Source organism: Grammomys surdaster, unplaced genomic scaffold (assembly GCF_004785775.1).
Source record: "Grammomys surdaster isolate TR1022 unplaced genomic scaffold, NIH_TR_1.0 139, whole genome shotgun sequence".
In the NCBI taxonomy this organism is placed as follows: Eukaryota; Metazoa; Chordata; class Mammalia; order Rodentia; family Muridae; genus Grammomys; species Grammomys surdaster.
Window position 1 is genome coordinate 5,122,202 of NW_021604597.1, and position 21,627 is coordinate 5,143,828.

At 39.0% G+C, this 21,627-nt stretch overlaps 1 protein-coding gene and 1 pseudogene across 13 annotated transcripts in view; one reads left to right on the forward strand and one right to left on the reverse strand.

Annotated features, from left to right (window-relative positions):
- The first annotated feature begins 901 nt into the window (after positions 1 to 901).
- Supt20h (SPT20 homolog, SAGA complex component) overlaps positions 902 to 21,627 on the forward strand; it is a 34,995-nt gene continuing 14,269 nt past the window's right edge. The window contains exons 1-17 of one of the 13 annotated variants that reach the window (XM_028763479.1): positions 902 to 949; positions 1,193 to 1,302; positions 2,945 to 3,028; positions 4,496 to 4,531; positions 4,984 to 5,042; positions 5,838 to 5,904; positions 9,699 to 9,828; positions 11,473 to 11,576; positions 14,465 to 14,581; positions 14,695 to 14,748; positions 15,787 to 15,926; positions 16,604 to 16,760; positions 16,883 to 16,939; positions 17,909 to 17,980; positions 19,582 to 19,739; positions 20,680 to 20,706; positions 21,228 to 21,260. In XM_028763479.1, coding sequence (XP_028619312.1) covers positions 3,026 to 3,028; positions 4,496 to 4,531; positions 4,984 to 5,042; positions 5,838 to 5,904; positions 9,699 to 9,828; positions 11,473 to 11,576; positions 14,465 to 14,581; positions 14,695 to 14,748; positions 15,787 to 15,926; positions 16,604 to 16,760; positions 16,883 to 16,939; positions 17,909 to 17,980; positions 19,582 to 19,739; positions 20,680 to 20,706; positions 21,228 to 21,260 — 1,214 coding nt within the window. In that variant the 5' untranslated portion in view covers positions 902 to 949; positions 1,193 to 1,302; positions 2,945 to 3,025. The other 12 variants (XM_028763480.1, XM_028763489.1, XM_028763490.1 and 9 more) reach the window with 12 other exon arrangements.
- LOC114617857 lies at positions 13,470 to 13,876 on the reverse strand (annotated as a pseudogene).

Sequence of the window (21,627 nt, forward strand, 5' to 3'; positions counted from 1 at the left end):
TAGACCAGGCTGGCCTCAAACTCAGAAATCTGCCTGCCTCTGCCTCCCACCGTCTGGAAAGTTTCTAATTCCTTGTTACACTATAAGGTGAAGTCATGAAGATGATCTGAAATACTTTAAAAGCGCCTGTAAACATTAAAAAAAAAAAACTCATTTACTGCTCTGTGCTTGTTACGTCAATTAAAAAAATCCTCAATGATTCAATGTGCTTTAAAGGTGCAGAATTACCACCAAATACTTTATTGTGCTCCGATCGTGCCTTTCTTAGATTTTTAGAACTCAACTCTGAGGTGGTTAAAATAAGGCTGAATCGCTGTTGGGAGACAGACTACTCGATAAAGGCGTTTGCCGCCAACTCTGACTGAGTCTGAAACCTCTAGGATCGTGAAGGAGAGAACCGACTCCCACAAATTGTCCTGTGACCTCCAAATGCGCTGCATACATACATACACAACACAAACAGGTGTAAAAAGGACTTAAGGAATTCGCTGCCACCTGACATACCACATGCAAGCTCTAAGCTCTGAACTCGTTAACTTTGGTAAAGATGTCTCACAAAGTTTGGAAGTTCAACCGTTTCCAGTCCCCGAAAATTAACGCCCATGCTCTCCCGCGCCACGCGAACCGGCCGGACAACTTGCTCCAGCGCTCTGCCCACACCTGAAGCTACTCTAAAGCACTAGAAAACCAGTGCACACCCGCCCCTGCGATACTAGCCCCTTCTGAAACGTCCGGCCACCACCCCACCTCCAACCCCGCCCAGGGCCCCGCCCAGTCCGCCAATCAGAAGAGCGGCCTCCGGAACTCGCTGTTGGAGCTGTAAGTGAGCGTTGAGTCGGGCCTTGCACGGCCTCAAGACCCGCCCCTTCCACTAGCAACACGCCAATCGGAAGCGCTGCTGCCGGAAGTGGCGGTTGGAGGTGTGGGTGGGCGTTACAGCAGGCCTTAGGTGAGTTCTGTGGCTGGAGGTAGTGGGTGATTTAGGTAGGTGGGCGGGCTGGCTAGAGGTTGTAGGTCATGTGTCTTGGGGCGGCCGGAATCAGAAGTGACGGGAGGAGGTCGATCTGCATCTCAGAGATCCTGGGCTTGGGCGGGCACATCGGCGGCCATTCTGCGTGAACGCCCCTCAGCACTTCGCGGCTCTTTTCGCCTACACTTTTAGTAATAGCTTGTCCTTTGGACTCCGCTACAGGTATTTCTGGAAATTCGCTGCTGGGTTGGCAGAATGCTTCTTCAGGGCGGACTTCTGTGTGACTATTGAATCAAGGCCGGTTGCTTCTCTGTGGAGTTGGCGTTCTAAGGGTAAAGCCTGGGTTAAAAAAAAATATCTGCAATTGAGACCCAAGTTCACCAGTGAAATCAGTTCAGCTGATGTCTACCCTGGGAGCCATCTTTTATCGCCATCAGAGTCCCTAGTTAGGACGCGAAATGCAAAAGCGATGTGCACAGACTTAGATTGAGTACAGAGTACTATTACTGATATGAATGTAACATCGAAATTAAGAGTGCTCTCGTCAAGTCAGTTCGTAATGCTTTGCCTAAGGAAAGAAGAAAAAAGGAGCCATGGGAACAGGTTTAAGTAGGCTGAAGGTTGGAATGATAGAACCTCAGGTTACAATTGTTAAGGGACAGAATGCCTAAATAGGACTGTGATACTGGGTGAGTCGCTTGCATTGAGTTCTATGTAAAATAGAGATGTCAATAACGTTTATAATAGTTTCACATGGGTTCTCGGTTCTCATCAATTACATATACAAGCCGAATAAGAGATAACACGAAGTTATATGTTCGTTCTTTTGTGCAATGAAATCATTTTAAAAATATCCCTTCTAATTTAGTAAAAAGTAACTGTAATTTAAGTTACCACATTGGATTTTTAAGTCTTGTTATTTAGGTTTAGTGGTCAAAAAAAAGAGTTCACCGAAATTCGGCTTATACTTCCTCTAGTAAGATTAGTTTTTGGCTTTTAAAAACTAATATTAGCCGGGCAGTGGTGGCGCACACCTTAATCCCAACACTTGGGAGGCAGAGGCAGGTGGATTTCTGAGTTCGAGGCCACCCTGGTCTACAGAGTGAGTTCCAGGACAGCCGGGGCTATACAGAGAAACTCTGTCTCGAAAAACTAAAACCAAAACAAACAACCTAATATTAAGCTTTAGGGGTCCTTCCCTCTGAAAAAGAGTTTTGCATAGGAAATGTGGTTTCTGCCTTGTAGTTTATAATGTTGTGTGGTTTCTGTGGCAATAAGTGCAAATTCATAGGCGAAGAATTGTAGTAAAACAATTTTGTGTCTTCAGAGGAGAGTGTATCATCTCTTGTAGGCAGAAAGGGTCAGAACAATGGGCTTCCACTGTGGTGTTTTCCTTATTTCTGGACCCCTACTCTATTCTAGACTTTAACCAGAATCCAGAGAATGGGACATGGGCATCCATCTTAAAGCTGGATAGGTTACTTGGTTTTTAAGCCAGGATGAGAACCCCCTGCATTATAGAAAAAGTTTTTCAAAGGTGTTTCTCATTTTCTTAAGGATTAGAGCAATGTAGCCTGGGGCATTTGGGGGAATAGAGGTTTTCTGGTTTTGCCATCAGTGTGATTAAAAACTGAATTTTAAAGTGACCCTACATAGCTGTCAAAGGCAGTGGGCAGGTTGTAGAATCTGCAGGAAAGGCAGTGATGCTAGAAAACAAATTTAGAAGCCACTGTTTTCTCAGTCTTGTGTTACTTTTGGGCAGTTCAAGGTAATGATTTGAATTCTCAGACTGTTTTGCCCTACTCCATGAGAGCCACTTTTCATCTGTGTGTTGGTGGGTTTAATACATTCTCTTGTAGAAGTTTGTTTTAAAGATATGTTAGAAATGTTTGTGCCTTGAGTACTTTTCCTGATAATGGCAGTCTTTCTTTTTGCAGTCTTATGCTAACAGTTCCTATTTGGTTTTTCCTGCAGCATATAAGAAGACATGGTTTCCACCCCACTTCCACAGCACATCTGAGTTTTATCTTTTTTGGGTCCTTATCTTATGCTACAATGGTAAGCTGTGAATATAGCCTGTTAAAATGAGTATTCTCTACTGTTTTCTTCCTTTAGCTCCATAAAAATAATACTCAGATAACTTAGTGGTCGTGTCAAAATTTTCTCTAAGAAATATCTGACTTGGGCTGGAGAGATGGCTCAGTGGTTAAGAGCAGTGACTGCACTTCCAGAGGTCCTGAGTTCAAATCCCAGCAACCACATGGTGGCTCACAACCATCTGTAATGAGATCTGACGCCCTCTTCTGGTGTGTCTGAAGACAGCTACAGTGTAATCATATATAATAAATAAATAAATCTTTAAAAAAAAAAAAAAAAAAAGAAATATCTGACTTATATCTCATCAATTCAGTGGTAGGACATCTAAATTACATAGATCCTTCATGTATTCAAAGTTTATTCTGCTTTGCTGTTTTTCTGAGTCTTTGAGAAGGACGTTGATATAAATGTAGATTATTGGGGGGAGTTCTCATATTTTAAGTTTCCTTTTATCTCTTTTATGTATGCTTGTTCTGTACATGTGGATCTATATATTTGTAAAGAAATAGTGATGTCACTGCTCCTCCAGCCCTGTCTACCTTTTATTTTGAGATGGTCCTCTTAGGTCTAGAACTGGCTGAGTAGGCCAGGCTAGCCCCTGAGATGTACTTCCCCATCACTGGGATCCCTGCTTGCCCCCCAACCCCACCCCCCAATCCAGCTTTCTTCTATGGATTCTGGAGATTGAGCTCAGTTATTCATGACTGTGTGGCAGATACTTGGACTGAACTAGTTTCCCAAACTCCTTCACTTGCATGCTTTAAAATTAATAAATGTAGGCAGGTGTCGTTTGACACAGATGTAACTGCGGTACTGGGGCACTCATGTCAAAGGATCCCTGTGAGTTGGAGGCCAACCTGGGCTAGAACGAGATCTCCAGGCAGCATAGACTACAGAGTCTCTAAACCTTGTCCCTTCTCCCTCCAACTCCCCTCCTCCTATCCTTCCCCCACATACTTCAGTGCAGAGAGACCGGCAGTGGAGCCCAAAGGACAAGCTAGTACTAAAGTTCAGGGGCTGGTGGGGATGAGACAGGTTTAGAAGATATGCGTCATCTTCCTGCCCTGGAGGGCTTGCCTGCTTATTTCTACTTTGTTAGAAATAATGAGAATTGTCACTGTGGGATTCTTACCTTTTATGTGTACATATTAAATGATATACCGAAGTACTTGAAGGGAGTAGTGAATACATGATACAAGCATGTCCAGCTTCCAGATCCTGACTGCAGATGCTATTTAAGCATTTCTTATGAACTTGTGATCAAGTGCCCAGTCATTAAGAAAATATCTTAGTAATGTGTTGGAGGATAGAGGAGAGGAAAAGTGTACTGCCCTTGTTTCAGAAGATGCAACAAGCACTTAATTAAGAGTGTCAAGTATTTTTCTGAAAATAATTAATATTGACAAATGTGCTATTTGCTTTTTACAGCAACAAGCTCTAGAACAAGCTTTGGATCGTGCAGAGGTGAGACCTGGCTGATTAAATGTTGAAATAGTGATGTTTGTAACTGACAGAAATTCCATAATCGGACATTTTGATAACCTTCAAGAGAACATAGCATTTTAAACACGACCCTAGAATTTCTAAAGTTGCTTTTCTATCCTGATGAGTTTCTCTAAAATACCTTAAAATATGGGTTATTGTACTCAGATGTGCAATTTTAAAATAAATAAAACTTTTAGAATATATTCATCCTGTGGAATTGCATTTTATGGTACTAAAACACTGGGCTGAGTCTTAGTGGGATCTCAGTTTCATTTGTTTATGGCCTGTGTACAAGTCGTACGTTCAGGCTTGTCAGAGCCTAGGTGACTAAGTGGGCTTCTCTGTCTGTCTTGCCGCAGGCGTGTAGCACGCCTGCACTTACTCATAGAAAAGCAGACCACAAGCTCTTTGACCGACTTCTTCTGTTTCAGTATATCGTTGAAAGTGCTCAGCAAAGACCTCCTAAAAGGAAATACCTGTCTAGTGGAAGGTATGACTGCCCAATCGGTAACATCTAAGTCAGTGAAATAAGATGACTACCACTTACTGCAGACATTTCAAATGTTGTCAGTTCTTTGTTTGGATGGGTTGAGCGTCCCTGATATGGAAATGTAAGATACTCCACAATATGGGACTTGTGAATCTTGATGGAATGTCACAAATGGATGTTTTCATGTCTAACTTATGTGACAGATAAGTTAGAATGCTGCACAGTAAAAAGTGGTATATAATTGTCTTACATGTTTTTCTGTAGATGTATGTGACCCTACACTATGGCCTCATATTTCAGAAACTAAGGAAGTCCAAAACAGTACAGATCTAAAGCATTTTAAATAGTCCATAGATGTTCAGACTACATTATGAATTCTTAAATTAAGCCAGGCAATGTAACACACTGTTGGTTTTTTTGTTTTGTTTTGTTTTGTTTTTTGGGTTTTTTTGAGACAGGGTTTCTCTGCGTAGCCCTGTCTGTCCTGGAACTCACTCTGTAGACCAGGCTGGCCTCGAACTCAGAAATCCGCCTGCCTCTGCTTCCCAAGTGCTGGGATTAAAGGCATGCGCCACCACCACCCGGTGTAACACATTGTTGAATTGGCATTGTACAGAAATTAACAGACATGTTGATGTAGAAACATTGAAGTCAATGTCTTGTAATGTGTACAGTGTAATGTACTCTATTAATTGCAGTCTTATCTTACAAGGTTTGGTTACAGAATTAAAATATTTAAAATACTGAAAAGTAAACAAAATCTTCATGTTGAATATTTATTGCTTTTTTTCCTAGAAAATCTATATTTCAAAAACTTTATGACTTATATGTTGAAGAATGTGAAAAGGAACCCGAGGTTAAGGTAAATATAAATTCTTTATAGTACTGGGCTTTGGACTTGTGGTATAATGGAACATTATGTTTGAAGCAGCTAGTGATTTGTATATTCATAGTTGAATGTCTTTTTCAACCAGACTGCAGTCAGTTCTATAGCTGAGCAGTTACTTTCCCTAGCTAATCTGAGCTAGTGGTGAAGAACACTGTACACTAATAGGCCATCATAAACAAAGCCAGTGCCTTCTGTTGACTTCCTTTGAGACCTGATTTTACAGACTTTTGCTAGGATCTCAGTAACCCATTTCTGAGATTTGGCTGTTCATTTGGGAAGGATTCAAATGTGCTAATAAAAACGAATTTTATCAAAGAATAAGCTTGTGGCCAATTTAATTCATTTTTATTCAGCATAAAGGTATCTAATTATAATCAATCGAAATTGACTTTTAAGCAGAGTTACAATTTATTATAAAAAAGGTTTTCTTTTGTGTGGTTTGTTTGGAGAGCCCCCAGAGTGTTGGAATTGTGTGTACCATCACACACAGCTTTAAGAAAAAAATGTATATGGACTTAGATACCAGCATTGAGCAGTTCACAATTCACCAGAAATTTAACTTCTTGAAATATTTTAAACTCTCAGGTTAAAAGTGTTTTAGGGGCTGTGTGAGCTTCTATTTTATCTTTAATTTAAAAATGAATGACATTTAAACAATTAACCAAACCCCTTCCCCCACAAAAAACAATTAGCATTCCAGCACTGTCTGGTTTTTTTCACTTTAAATGCCATTTTTAAAATTCTATTTATTTATTTATTTATTTATCTTTTTTTCTTGCATTGTGTATGATTTTATTTACATTTATTTGTGTCTTTATTTTTTATTGGATATTTTATTTACATTTCAGATGTTACTCCCTTTCCCTGTTCCCCCCCCCCCTCAGGGACCCCCGTCCCACCCCCCCCCCCCCCGGCTTTGGGGGGGGGGGCCCCCCCCCCCACCCCCCCCCACTTCCACCTCCCCACCCTCCAATTCCCCCACACTGGGGCTGCAAACCCTTTCAGCTCCTTTAGTCTTCTCTCTCACTCCTCCATTGGAAACCCCATGGTCAGCTCAATGGTTAGCTGTGAGCATCCGCCTCTGTATAGGTCAGGCTCTGGCAGGCCTCTAAGGAGACAGCTATATCAGGCTCTTGTCAGCATGCACTTCCTGACATCCACATCAGTGTCTATCTTTGGTAACTGTACATGGGATGGATACCCAGGTGGAACAGTCAGTCTCCAGACTGCCCCTCCTTCAGTTTCTGTCCCACACTTTCCATGTTTGCTCCCTTGAGTATTTTGTTACTCCTTCTAAGAAGGACCAGAGCACCCATACTTTGGCCTTCCTTCTTCATGAGCTTCATGTGGTCTGAGTTCTATCTTGGGTATTGTGAGCTTTTGGGCTAATATCCAATTATCAGTGAGTGCATACCATGTGTGTTCTTTTGTGATTGGGTTACCTCACTCAGGATGATATTTTCTAGTTCCATCCATTTGCCTAAGAATTTCTCGAATTCATTGTTTTTAATAGCTGAGTAATACTCCATTGTGTAAATGTACCACATTTTCTATATCCATTCCTCTGTTGAAGGACATCTGGGTTCTTTCCAGCTCCTGGCTATTATAAATAAGGCTGCTATGAACATAGTGGAGCATGTGTCCTTGTTATATGTTGGAGCATCTTCTGGGTATATGCCCAGGAGTGGTATAGCTGGGTCTTCAGATAATGCTATGTCCAATTTTTTTTTTTTTTTTTTTTTTTTGGTTTTTTCGAGACAACTATGTCCAATTTTCTGAGGAACCGCCAGACTGATTTCCAGAGTGGTTGTATCACCTTGTAATCCCACCAACAATGGAGGAGTGTTCCTCTTTCTCCACATCCTCGCCAGCATCTACTATCACCTGAGTTTTTGATCTTACCCATTCTGACTAGTGTGAGGTAGAATCTCAGGGTTGTTTTTGATTTGCATTTCCCTGATGACTAAGGATGCTAAACATTTCTTTAGGTGCATTCCAGTACTGTCTGATTTTTAAAATCTTTAGGGGAAAAAAACCCTTAAATTTATAAGTAATTATTATGATATACTTTTCATAAGTTTTATTCAAGTATTACCTAACTGATTGCATGTTTAAAGCATAAGGATTTTTGAAAGTTTGTATAAAATTTGTATGTATCTGTAAAGTCATAACAATATGCATAATTTCTATATCCATCACTTTAGAAACTAGAACTAAGAGAGAGAGGTCCTAAAGAATCTGACAGGAGTCTGCAAGCCCCGCATGATGTATAGATTGTCTACCTGTTTTTAAGATTCAGAGGCAGAGCTGAGCAATCACTGGGCTCTGGAGCCAAGGATGCTATCTGCCCATTTAAGAAAGACATTCCCAGCCAATAGTTTTTTTGTTGTTGCTACTAATTGTTTTCTGGTTTTGTTTTGTTTTGTTTTGTGATACCTTTAAGTACCCACCCCCTTTATTTTCAGATTGCATAGTGTTTCCATTCTGTTTTGATATTGATCAAAAATGTATGACTCTTGGGTGAGATAGTTCAGCAGATAAAAGTACTTGCTATGAAGCCTGAAAGAATTCCCAGGATCTGCATGGTGGAAGGAGAGAACTGACTTGTACAAATTGTTCTCTGACATCCACATGAAGCCTGTGGCATGGGTATACCCTACCTGACACACGGTGATGAGTTTAATATAATGAGTTTAATATAATTACACACAGTGATTAATATAAGGTACTCAAAACAGATTTGTGATTTTAAGTACTGAAAAAAAAAAGTTTCATGTTTTTCCTAAAATAGATGAGATGAATTTAATCTTTAAGTTGGTTTCATACAAAACCACATATTATAAAATTATGGATTTTGATATGTGTGCATGTTTCTAGATATGTTAAAAATTCAAGTGTTTCTTAAGTTATACTTGAATAAAACATATGGAACATACGGTATAATATTTAAAAATATTATCAGTAAATGAATTTATAGAAGACTGTCTGTTTTCTTTCACCAGTTAGCTCTTTTCCGGCTCAGCATTTCAGCTGATTTGACTTGCTGAACAACTTCACATCTAAGTAGATTATGAGTTGTTAAGAAATTTGGCCTTATCACTGTGCAATTAAAGAGATCCCCCACTCTTCATTTATAGATTGCATTTTTTTCTCCCTTTTTCCTTTCCTCCTTTTGTTTCTGTCTTCCTTTTGAGACCCCAGTTGGCCTTCAAGTATGATGATGATTCTTTTGCCTCAGTCTGCCATGTGCTCGGCTTATAGACATTAGCTGCCATGCTTTTTGCTGTCGTTTGTTTAAAACACTTGTTTCTCAACCTTCCCAGTGTTGCAGCTCCTTAATACAGTTTCTTATGTTGTGAACCCCAACTATAAAATGACTTGTGTTGCTACTTCATAACTATAATTTACTTTATAACTCATCATAACATAAATATCTGTTTCTGATAGGCTTAGGCAACCCCTGTGAAGGGTTATTAGACCCCTCCAAAGGGGTGGTGACCCACAGATTGAGAACCACTGGTCTAAAAGCTAGTATTGCTATGTAATAAGATCCAGGCTGGCCTGGATCTTGTCTTTTTGCTTTCATCTCTTCTGAGTGCTGAGATTTACAGGTACACATTTGTGCATAGTAAGTTTATGGTGTGAGTTATTTTGCGTAAAGCATGCTAGTGACATTACTGTGACAATTCCCAGGAATTGAAGATTGTAGTATGGAAGGGTCACCAACAGGTATATACTGTTTTCATGAACTTCACTTCTTTTTAAAGCAGAAATTAAGAAGAAATGTGAACTTGTTAGAGAAGCTTGTTATGCAAGAGACTTTGTCGTGTTTAGTGGTCAATCTGTACCCAGGAAATGAAGGGTATTCTCTGATGCTCAGGGGGAAAAATGGATCAGGTAAGGCCTTCTAAAGTATGTCTGCCACAAAATACCTCTACTATTAAAAGTTAGCTGTTGACCTTTAATCAGAGTTTGTCTTGGTTAAAAGACAAATTCTTATTTCATACTTTTTCTCCTCTTGACTTTTGCTAGAATGTTTGACATTGTTGTAGTGTGTAGATTATTCTTCCTGAACATGCATTTGAAAATTATTGTCATTTATTATAGATTTAAAACTTTAGATTAATTTATTTTTGTTTTATGTGAATGGATGTTTTGCTTCCATATATATCTGTGTACCATATGCATGCCTGGTGCCTTCAGGGTCCAGAAGAAGAGGTTGGATACACTGAAACAAACTAACAGATGTTTTGGAGCCACCATGTTGGTGCTGGGAGTTGAACCTGGGTCTTCTAGAAGAGCAGCCTGAGCTCTTAACTCCTGAGCCATCTCTTTACTCCCTATCTCCTTTTATATTTTATTTTATTTAGTTGGAGGAGGGAGAGGGGGGGGAAGGGGGGGGGGAGGGAGGGGGGGAGGGAGGGAGGGAGGAAGGGACTTGTGTAGTAGGTCCCAGTGAGAGCACTCAGGTGTTCAAGCTTACCTCCAGGTGCTTTATCTACCGAACCATCTTGCTAACCTGATTATGTCTTTGTAGTTAATAGAACAGGTGATTTTTAACAATTAATATTTCTTTTATTGCTATCTATATTTTAAGGTATTTTAGCTGCATTTTATACACTGAGTATAAAAACTTGCGAAGTATTCATTACCTTTTAAGTAATTTTTATTGAGACATCAAAAAATAGTAAACATTGAAAATATTTCTAAAAAGATTTCTAATACTGTGGATGTGAAGAGCATTAAAACATAAGTGTTTTCAGATTTGATTTAAAGAGGCACCTCAGAATTTAATAATTCTGAGCACTTCAAGGAACTTAGCTAGTGAAGAATTTTATTTATGGGGATAGGAATATAGCTCAGTTGGTAGAATACTTGCCTAGCATGCACAGAGCTTGGAGTTTAGTCCATGGCACTGTATAAACTCAATGTGGTGTCCCTGACCTGTAATGTAGAGGCAGAAAGAGGATAAGATGTGTTTATTTGGCCGGGCGGTGGTGGCACATGCCTTTAATCGCAGCACTTGGGAGGCAGAGGCAGGCGGGTTTCTGAGTTCAAGGCTAGCCTGGTCTACAGAGTGAGTTCCAGGACAGCCCGGGCTACACAGAGAAACCCTGTCTCGAGAAAAAAAAAAAAAAAAAAAAAGATGTTTTTATTTTCCTGTTCTTGTTTAAAATGTTATATATTAAACAAGTTTTTCAGTACTACTATGTGATTGGCTTACAAGACTTAGTCTTTGAGCTGTGTTTTTAAGATTTACTTTTATTTTAATTATGTGTATGTGTATATATATATATATATATGTTTGTATGAGTATGTACACGTGAATGCAGGTGTCCCCAGAGGTGACAGTTCCAGTCACTTGTAAGCTGCCCTGTGGGTACTAGGTTCAGAACCCAGGTCCTCTGCAAGAATGGCAAGTGCTCTTAATCACTGAGCCATCTCTTTAGCCTAGTGTATCCTATTTTTAAAAGTAATTTAAATTATAATCTTAACTTTATTTGTGAGCTGGTTTTTTATAAACTTTGTTTTAAAATTGAGATTCTGAGACCATCCGATTGCCTTATGAAGAAGGGGAATTGCTTGAATACTTAGATGCAGAAGAATTACCTCCTATTTTGGTTGATCTCCTTGAAAAATCACAGGTAAGAAAACAAGACAAAATACTGTTTTAAATATAACCTGTGTATATTAGCATTGTCACTATAGCTACTTAGAAGGCTGAAACAGGTGCATCTTAAGGAAGTTTGAGGCCAGCCTGGACAAAACTCCATTTCTAAAAATTATGTGTGTGTATGTGTATTCACACACACATGTGTGCAAAAATGGAGTATCTTTTTTTATCCCTTTTGTGGCACTGGGTAGTGAATTAAGGCCTCATATATGTTAGGCTATCAATCTACAACTAAACTATATCCAATCTCCAGGAAAAAATGTATGGTATATATCATATGTGTGTGTGTTAGGTTTTAGTAGGTACATATTCTTTGTGTATGGTTTTGTTTTGTGAGACACGAACTTATTTGTAGCCTGGATGGCTTAGAACTGGTGATATTCTTGCTTCAGCCCCTTGAATGCTACCATCATAGACTGTGCTGCCACACACACTAGTATTCTCAGTAGTGTTTAAGGCATAGCGTGAGACGCTGCAACAGAGCAGTTTAAAATATTTATTGTGCCTTACTTGTTTGCTGCACTGCCATGTGCAGCTTTAGTCCTTCTAAAGTTGCTGTAATAAATCAGCCTGGAAATGTCTCAAGGTTAACAGTAAGAAATTATGAAAGAATCTGATTTCCCTGTTGATGAAGCTTGCATGCACATCAGAAAGGTACTTTGAAAAGTAACCTGGGTAACTCACTTGCCTTGCTGCTCTTGCTGTCTTGCCCTGACTCCCATCCCTTCCTGGCACCAGTGGTTAGCGGCACCAGTGGTCCAGCATTCCTGCATCTCTCTTCACACTTTTTCTTTGCTTTCCTGTTACCATGCATGAATCCATTCCTAAGGCCTCCTCCCCATTTCCTTTTCCTTTTTAAATGTTTCCCTTCTCTGAACCATAATTTCAAACATGCTGTGTTCTCAACTTGAAAACCTCTCCTGACCTCACTGTTTTTTCAGCTGTTGATTTAGAGTTCTTATCACTTCAAAACCACTCCGAAGCTTGTCTGTAATCTCCTTTTTATCATACTTTCCTTCTTCACCTATCCAGCTTTTCTTAGCTGATTCTACCAAGACCGTAACTTCTTGGCGTGACATTATTAGTCACTTTTCTGTTTGAATCTCAGTTAGTCTTAAGATAAGGTCAGGATACAGGTGTAATGGTACCTGCCATTCATCCCAGCATTGGGGAAAGTCAGAAGTTCAAGGCCATCTTCAGCTTCATGTTCCTTTGATAAGTAAAGTAAATACAAAAGTGATTACAGGGAGAACAGTTAGACAGGTGTGGTTGTTTGAAGGATATTTGTTGGATGGACAAAGGTAGCCAGATGTTTAACTGAATTGATTAGAAGAGGGTTGCTCTCATTAATCTCAGCTAGAGAAATAGCTAGTGGTTGGCCTTAGGTAGCAGATTATGTGCTGTATGGAGCTCTAAGGGCAGTAGTGATTAAAATAACAAGGAGGGTGTAGGTATTGGTATACTAAGCTGCCAGTTGTTAACAGTAGAATGGTAAAAGGTACAGATAACCTAACAATTTAACTAGTCATTGTCAAGATTGTGATGAATAGATCCTGAACAGAAATAGTAGTGCTTTAAAGAAAGCATGCACATAAGGAAGCTAGGTAGTGTTCACAACCCCTAGATTAACTTTTAGTATTGGGTCTGGTTACTTAAAGATAATGACTATTATGGTATTATCGATGTGTATTTGAGCACAAACAGCTGTAATGGCGCAAAGTACCTGAACATGCATGTGTGAGGGATGGATAATAGGTGAGTTGTAGCGAAGACTGCTAAGGTTTCTTTTCTTTTTCTTTTCTTTTTTTTTTTTTTGGTCAGTTTTTGTGGTTTTATTTAAACACAAAACATGCACACAAGCCATCTATTCATCTTCTTCGCTGCGGAGCCTGGCATTGGGATTGGTGACTCTGATGGCCAGCTGTGCTGCTCTTTCTATGATGGCTTTTCAGTTCTTAGAGGACACATTGTGAGCAATCTCTGCACAATAAGATTTGTTGCACATCAGTAGCACTTCCAGCTCCTTGACGTTGTGGAGCAGAAACTTCCGGAAGCCACTAGGCAGCATGTGCTTGGTTTTTTGTTGCTCCCATAACCAATGTTGGCCATCAGAATCTGGCCCGTGAATCTTCTCCGAACCCTGTTGTCAGTGCCTCTGGGTTTCCGCCAGTTTCACTTAATTTTCACATATTGGTCTGACTGGTGCCTGATGAACTTCTTGCTCCTCTTTCTGATGATCTTGGGCTTCACCAGAGGCCTCAGGGCAGCCATGATGTGCAAAAGAGATGGCAGGCACCTCACAGGCAGAGCCGAGGAAGTGCTAAGGTTTCTTAAACTTGCAATACAACATAGTTTAGAGTCAACTTTGTGGCTAGTTCTCTCTCATTAATACACTCTAAGTCTAGAAATTTTAGGAAAGCAAATAGTGAAGTTAGATCTAGAGGCTGAAATTCTGGCACAGTTTACTGACAGTCTGTAACAATGACAAACTACAATACAAATAGGAAACTAGCAGAGTGAAACAATGAGCCAGTGAGCTTCAGAAGAACCTTAGTCCCAGAACTGCTGTAACCTCCCCTATATAGATGGATGCCAGAGTCATCCTGGATGTCAGTGGATGCAATTTGTTTTAAATTGCTTTTTATAATGATGAACATAGAAATAAATACATAATCCTCTTTAGCGTTTATATAATGGTATATCCAGTAAAAATACCCATTGAATGTATAGAATTTAAAGAATGTGAACCATTTACTACATGCTTGCTTGTTTTGGTAAGCTCGTTTATTATTTGAGAGCTTGTATATTATTTGAAAAAATCTCATTTACCTGAACATTTTTTTTGTTTACTTAAAACAGGTTAATATTTTTCATTGTGGATGTGTGATAGCAGAAATTCGTGACTATAGGCAGTCCAGTAACATGAAGTCTCCTGGTTACCAGAGTAGGCACATTCTCTTACGCCCAACAATGCAGGTATGGAATGTTTAATTAGAAGATACTTTGTTTTTGTTTTAGTTGGATTTTTATTAAATGTTCATATATTTGTAAGAGCATACATGTTTTTTTAAATATTTTGTTTTTTCTAGACTTTAGTCTGTGATGTCCATTCTATAACAAGTGACAACCATAAATGGACCCAGGTTAGTTCTCTCTCTAATCCCAAGAAGGCCATACACAGTGTGAAGAAGCATCAGTGAGAAGCTTCCTTTTACTGACATTAGAGTGGTGTGTTAGGGTGGACACTTGGACAAAACCAAGGTTCCCTTCTGAGCTTTAGGATCTTACACTCTCTGCAGATTTAGAAAGTCCTCCGGGAGCTGTCTGTAACCCAGTCCCGGTTGTTTCCAGCCGTGCTGATAAACTGGGGTTAACCAGTGATGCCTAACATGGAAATTGGTTTCTTATCCTCTCGAACAAAAGCTTCATTCTTACTATTGAATACAAATAGATCATGAGTTTTCTTTCATATAGGATTTTATAATTCTACAGGAAGCCTAGCTTTATCCCTCCCATTGTTCCTCCCTTTCTTCCTTTCTTTTTCTTTTTGAGGTAAGATCTCTAGCCTGGGCTCACTTGGGACTTGAGCTCCTGCTGCCTTAGCCTCCTGAGTTCTGAGAGTAAGGACCTGTATCACCACACCTGGTCTAACAGGACTTCTTAGTGCTGACGTCAGCTAGTTGATCCTCTAGTTTTAGCTTTTGTTTACCTGTTGCTTTGGAGAGAAAATGTCAGTAATGTGAAATTACCCTCTGTGAAATATGCTTGTGAACTAAGATTCAGTGTATCTGTAATTCATAAGTGATGAGGTTTAATCTGGGCTGTTATCTTCCTATCTATAAGGTTGAAACTTCTTCATGTTAGAGACAAACTTGCAGTCAACACTGGAGAGCAGAAAGCATCATTTTCTTAAGCTGAGGACTGGTAAAGGAGAGATACTCTATAACTATTCTCAGTTATTCTACCATTCTGTATTTTAAACAGCCAATTAAATATTCACTCTGGATTTGACTATTTTATACAATATGCATTGTATCTTGTCAGATTTACATGTTAATGTTCAAACTTGAGTTACTCATTTACTTTAGTCGTTAGCAAACTTTCTGGGAATATTTCTGGGTTAAATGATGTTTACATTATCAAAAATGCATCTGAGGCCGACATACTGTTGTGTATTTCAGGAAGACAAACTTTTGCTTGAGAGCCAGCTGATTCTGGCTACAGCAGAACCACTGTGCCTTGACCCATCTGTGGCAGTAGCATGCACTGCAAATAGGCTGCTCTATAACCGGCAAAAGATGAACACTCGCCCAATGAAACGGTAATCGCCACTTGTGTGACACAGGCTCTTGAGTTTGACACTCTTGCTAGCCACCGTGCCCTTTCCCTGAGTGCTGGATTTCTAAGTTCAAAAATGGGATTTTTAATGGCCTTGTATTATGGATTTGTGTGATCGACCTTTTTAAAAAATATTTTCTGCGTTAGTGTAAAGTAAATGATATTTTCTTCAGTCTTTTAAAGAAGGAACTTCTATAAGTTTATGGTCTGTTCCCCAAAATGGTTGTGAGGCTGTAAAAAGACCAGATAAGAACAGAAGGATAGTTGCTTAATTGGAAACAGTTAACAAGCAAACAATGTGTAACTTAACAAGTTTTGAGAAAATACAATCACAATTTTAGAGATTAGTTTATAATGACTGTCTCTCTAGTTCTGGATTCAAATTACTGTGGCTCCATGGTCATGAACATTTTGTCTTGTTTGTTTCCTTTCACCTGTGCTTAAAGCTTGCTGGTGTGAAAGTTGTATTTATAGAAAGTTGTGTGTGTGTGTGTGTGTGTGTGTGTGTGTGTGTCTGTCTGTCTGTCTGTCTTTCTGTCTGTGTGTGTCTGTGTGTGTGTGTTGTAAGTAGGTATTTGTGATTGAGTTGTAATCAGTGCATGCTCCTCCTTTCCCATGTGTGTTATGAGTTGTTGCTTCATTGCTTCCAATATATTGTAGGTGTTTGAAGAGGTACTCCAGGTCCTCCCTGAACCGGCAGCAGGACCTCTCTCACTGTCCTCCTCCCCCTCAGCTGAGATTACTTGATTTCTTACAAAAGCGGAAGGAAAGGAAAGCAGGTCAGCATTATGACCTCAAAATTTCCAAAGCAGGAAATGTAAGTAGTTGTTAAGGTGCTCGATGTACTAAGAGGCTGACTTTGCTTTAGGGTGTTGTGTGTGTGTGTGTGTGTGTGTGTGTGTGTGTCTGTGTATAATTGTACTGTTTTTAATCTTTTAGTGTGTGGACATGTGGAAACGGAGCCCCTGTAACTTGGCTGTGCCTTCTGAAGTAGACGTAAGTTCACAAAATGCTGCTCTCTAACACAGGGTCAAAGGTCACAGGGCCAAAGGTCAGCATGAGGAAGTTAGTGTTCTGAGGAAATGAAGGAAAGAAAAAACAACTTGGTTTTTTTGTTTTTTGTTTTTTGTTTTTAAGTGCTCATTTTAAGAGTCTGTGTATATTAGTTATGTAAGTTTCTTGTATTAAGTGGGCCACCGATCCAGTCTCGGTTACTTAAAAGCATAAATTTTAATAGAGTTCTGTGTTAGGAGCAGAAATAATGTTAAGGAACTCCTAATAGTATTCTTTCTTAATAATTTGTAAGACACATGAATGCTAAGTGATCAGAAAGGTGTTATGAAGGACTATTTTATATTTCATTTCTAGTTTCTTTTAGTGTGTATTTTTTAGATATGTATTTGTTTGGTATGTGTTGTGTGTATCTGTGCATGTGCAGACCATAACACGTGTGGAAGACCGCAGGACAACTGTTGAGGGATGATTCTTCTACCATGTTATTCCTGGGCTGCTGCCTCAGATCTTCAAGTTTCAGTGGCAAGAACCTTTACCTGCTAAGCAATCTTGCCAATTCACTTAATTCTTTATGATAGTTTTTTCAAAATTATTCACTATTTCAAGAATTTTCGTAACAATTCTAACAGTTCTTGCTGTTTTAACAGTTAAAACACAAAGCCAAAGAAAGACATCTATAGACTTTGTATACAAACCAAGAAAGACAGCCATATTGTCTTTTTGTTGCATAAGTGGCTCCGGGGTAGCCTGTGCTCTTAACCACTTACTCCTCTGCAGTCCCACATACTGCACTTAATTAAACATATCAGGAGGGGCTTCAGCTTCTTAACCACAGTGCTTGGTGATACAGCTGGTTAAAACCCTTGTGCCCACATTGTTTCTGTGAATTGTTCAGGTTCTTGTCTTTGTTCCGATACTGATGACATTTTATTTCACGTCTTCATTGTTTAGGTGGAGAAATATGCTAAAGTGGAGAAGTCCATCAAATCTGATGACTCACAGCCAACAATGTGGCCGGCTCACGTAAGTAATCAATTCAGTCTCTTTGACTAATGATTCAGTTTGCCTGTGTACTTTTGGTTTTGAGGCAGTGTCTCTTTTGGCCTAGACTGGCCTCAAACTTGCAATGTAGTCAAGGCTGACCTCGAACATGCTGATCCTCTTGCTTTCACTGCCCAAGTGCCAGATGTGCCTCTGACGTACTTGTAAAGAGTGTTGTTTATAAGCTGGGCTCTGAAGTTATTAAACAGAAAACTACTTTTGATGTATAACTGTCTTTAAAAGTGCACTTGTAGCTCTTGTGGGCTTCAGAAAAATATGATTAACCCTGAGTTTTTCATTTTACAGAACAATTTTAATGTAACACTAAATTTTTATGTGGGGCATGGGAGCCCATGCCTATAACCTCAGCTCTTGGAGACAAGGCAAGAAGCTCCCAACTTGAAGGCTAGTCTGGGCCTCATAGGGAGCTATTCAAAAACCAAATTAAGAGTCCAGCCCACCCAGTGGTACATAACTGTAAGTCCAGAACTAGGGAAACTGCTGCTGGGAAAAGATGTCTTTGAGATCATCCTGGGCTATGTAGTGAGACTCTTAGAGAAAACTAGTGCATTGTTTTGTTCTGGCTACATGTTGGTGGTTCTCACTTGCCTTTTGTTTAAAGTTAGTGTATTCTTTTAAAGATGTCTTTGCTTGAGCAGTGGTTTTCCGTGTGGCCTAGGCTTGCCTGGGACTTTGGTGTTTTTACAGCTGTTCTCATATTTTTGTCATTCTGCTGCCTCTGCCTCCTGAGTGCTGGGGTCACAGGCATATGCCACGGTGCCTGGCTTAAAGACAGCTCTGAATGGAAATGATCTGATTTTCTCATTGTAATAGTTTCTAAAAGGGAGAAATTGGAATAATATTTTGGATGGATTCTAGGCACCAAATAATAAGATTTATGGACATCTTAAGAATGTTTTGTATGAATAGCCTATGACAAAAGTATTTCCACTTTCAAACCTTATATTCAGATTGTTAAATAGTAACAGTTGTATGTACAGTGTATGAAGCTCTGTGCGTGTCTCTCTGGCTTGAAGAGATGCAACATTGGAACACTTATCATAAAGGACTGTAAAGAAAGGACCCTGATGCTGTAGTTCTCTATGAGGTTTGGGTTGTTACATTCCATTCCATTTATTTATTTGTTTATTATTTGTGAGACAGAGTCTTATGGTATAGTTTTAGCTGGCTTAGACCAGGCTAGTCTTGAAAGAGATCAGCCTGCTTCTGCCTCCCAAGTGCTGGAGTTAAAGACACATGCCACCACACCTGACCAATTCATTTACCTATAATGTGGAAATGGCCACACCAGCCATGGGTTTTGTTTGACAGTTGGATGAGATACTACTTGTTAAGTGCTGTGACAATATTCAGTAAATGTTTTTTATAATTTTCATTATGTGTAGGAATGTACAACACTTTCCTAATAAATGGCTCAATATCATGCTCAATCATATATGGCCTTAAACATTCCTTCAGTGCCATGTATATACCAGACAGAAATCAGTTTTTATTTTATTATTTGTTGTTGATGATTTTTGGTGCTTGAGAAGAAATTACTTGGGATTGTCTGTTCTTTTCAGGATGTAAAAGACGATTATGTATTTGAATGTGAAGGTGGTAGTCAGTATCAGAGAACAAAGCTGACCATCCTGCAGTCTCTTGGTGATCCACTTTACTATGGTAAAATTCAGCCGTGGAAAGCAGATGAAGAAAATGACAGCCACATGTCTCCATCACAGTGAGTTCTGATGAGTCTATGGAATAGACAGGGCCACCTAGAACCTATTTAGAACTACCAAGGAGCTGCCAGCTAATGAATACATTTCCCTCTGGGGATTTGGTACTTGATATATACCAGTGTGTTTTGATAGTGTGTGTAAGGTTGAAGACAGTTGCTAAGTTCTCTAAGTCAGTTAGAATTAGTTTTTAAATTACAGATAGTTATTTTCGTGGTAGTCTTGGGATTTTGTTGTTGTTGATATATTTATATTAGTAGCAATTTATGTAGTTGATTTTCTAAATGGTACATCATTAGTACAGGGTACTAAGTATCAGTTTTGATTTGGGAGTGGTTGGGGAGTGTAGGCAGGGTCTGTGAATCCCCATGGCCTGGAACATGCTATGGAGACTAGGCTGGTCTCAACTCACTGAGATCAGCCTGCCTTTGTCTCTGCCTTCTGAGTGCTGGGGCAATTTTGATTGTATGTTTACTTTAGTTTTTTTTTTTTTTTTTTTTTACAAAGCATCAAATGAAAAAAAAATGTAGAGTTCAGTTGTATGTTAAATTATTGTTACAACCTTTACCAAATTTGGAAGAATGCTGGGTTTTAGAGTTACTTCACCCATACCTAGGTAAAAGTAAACATGAAGAGCTAGCAGCAATTCCTGGGTTAACAGCTATCAGCTGGTTCGATTATGCATATCTCTGAAATTCTCCCTTCATTCACCACTGTGAGTGTGCCAGCATGGCTACAGTGTAAGGGCACACACAGTAGCTGCTCCTCTGTGAAGTTGCAGTTCCCATGGCCATGGGGTTGTTTCTGGGAGACAGCTGAGGACCCTGCCATTATTCTGCAGGATCTGAGCTGTTCCTCGTTCTTCTGTGTTCAGAACCTAAGAGCTATGAGGCTTAAGTTTGGCTTGCCTTAACTAAGTGCTTCTTTTCATTTGTATTTCAGCTCCTCTGCTGATGATCATACAAATTGGTAATTAAAAAATAAGATTCACTTGTTATAATATGTTATGATGTCAAAATTCTAAAAAGCTTGGAAAAGATTTCTTTTTAAATTTCTTTTAGACAAGATTTTTGTTTGAGTTGGCAATAAGTTTTCATTCTTGACTAAAATAAGTTTAAGAATGACTTCAAGAATTTAATTAAATAAATGAAAAGCCACAGGCCTCTCAGTAGTTGAGTAATTTTACTAAAGGGACAGTGTTTGTAAACTTGTACAGTGGTTCTTGGTTGTTTTATTCCATATTGTGTAAATTATGAGCATTAAAATAAATTTCTCCTAAGGTAAACTAGCCAAATTGATTATTTTATGATAAATGTACAACTTGAGCAGTATTTCTGACGTTTAATTAAATTTTTAATGTAATGATACATTGGTAGATTTTTAAATGAATTTGTAATATATTGCTGTAACTAAATAGGAAAGACTAAAGATTAATCCAAGATGTTTTAAGACACTCTTACCTGAGACTTCTCTTTCTTGGTACATTTTAGGTTTATTATTGGGTCAAAGACTGACGCAGAGAGGTAAAGTGCATTTGCTTCTTTATTTTTGGTCAGATTGGATGTGAATCTGTATTTTTGTAGGATAGAATATTCTATATTTGAGTCACAGATATTGATTTTGCTACATATTTAACTGAACATTATTACATCATCATTACTGTCTTGGATTAAATCACCTAATAATAAAATCTCTGAGGTATTTTCTTAATATTTTAATAGAATTAATAAACACCGTATAAAATACAGTTTGTTTTAGGTAAGAAAACTTAGGTACGTGAGACAGATGATTTTCCGGAGGAAGTTTATAATCCAAATCTAAGGGAAAAGGAATGAGACATTTTGTTGTCTATTGTTTTAATTATATTGTAATCAAGGATGACCTTATTTC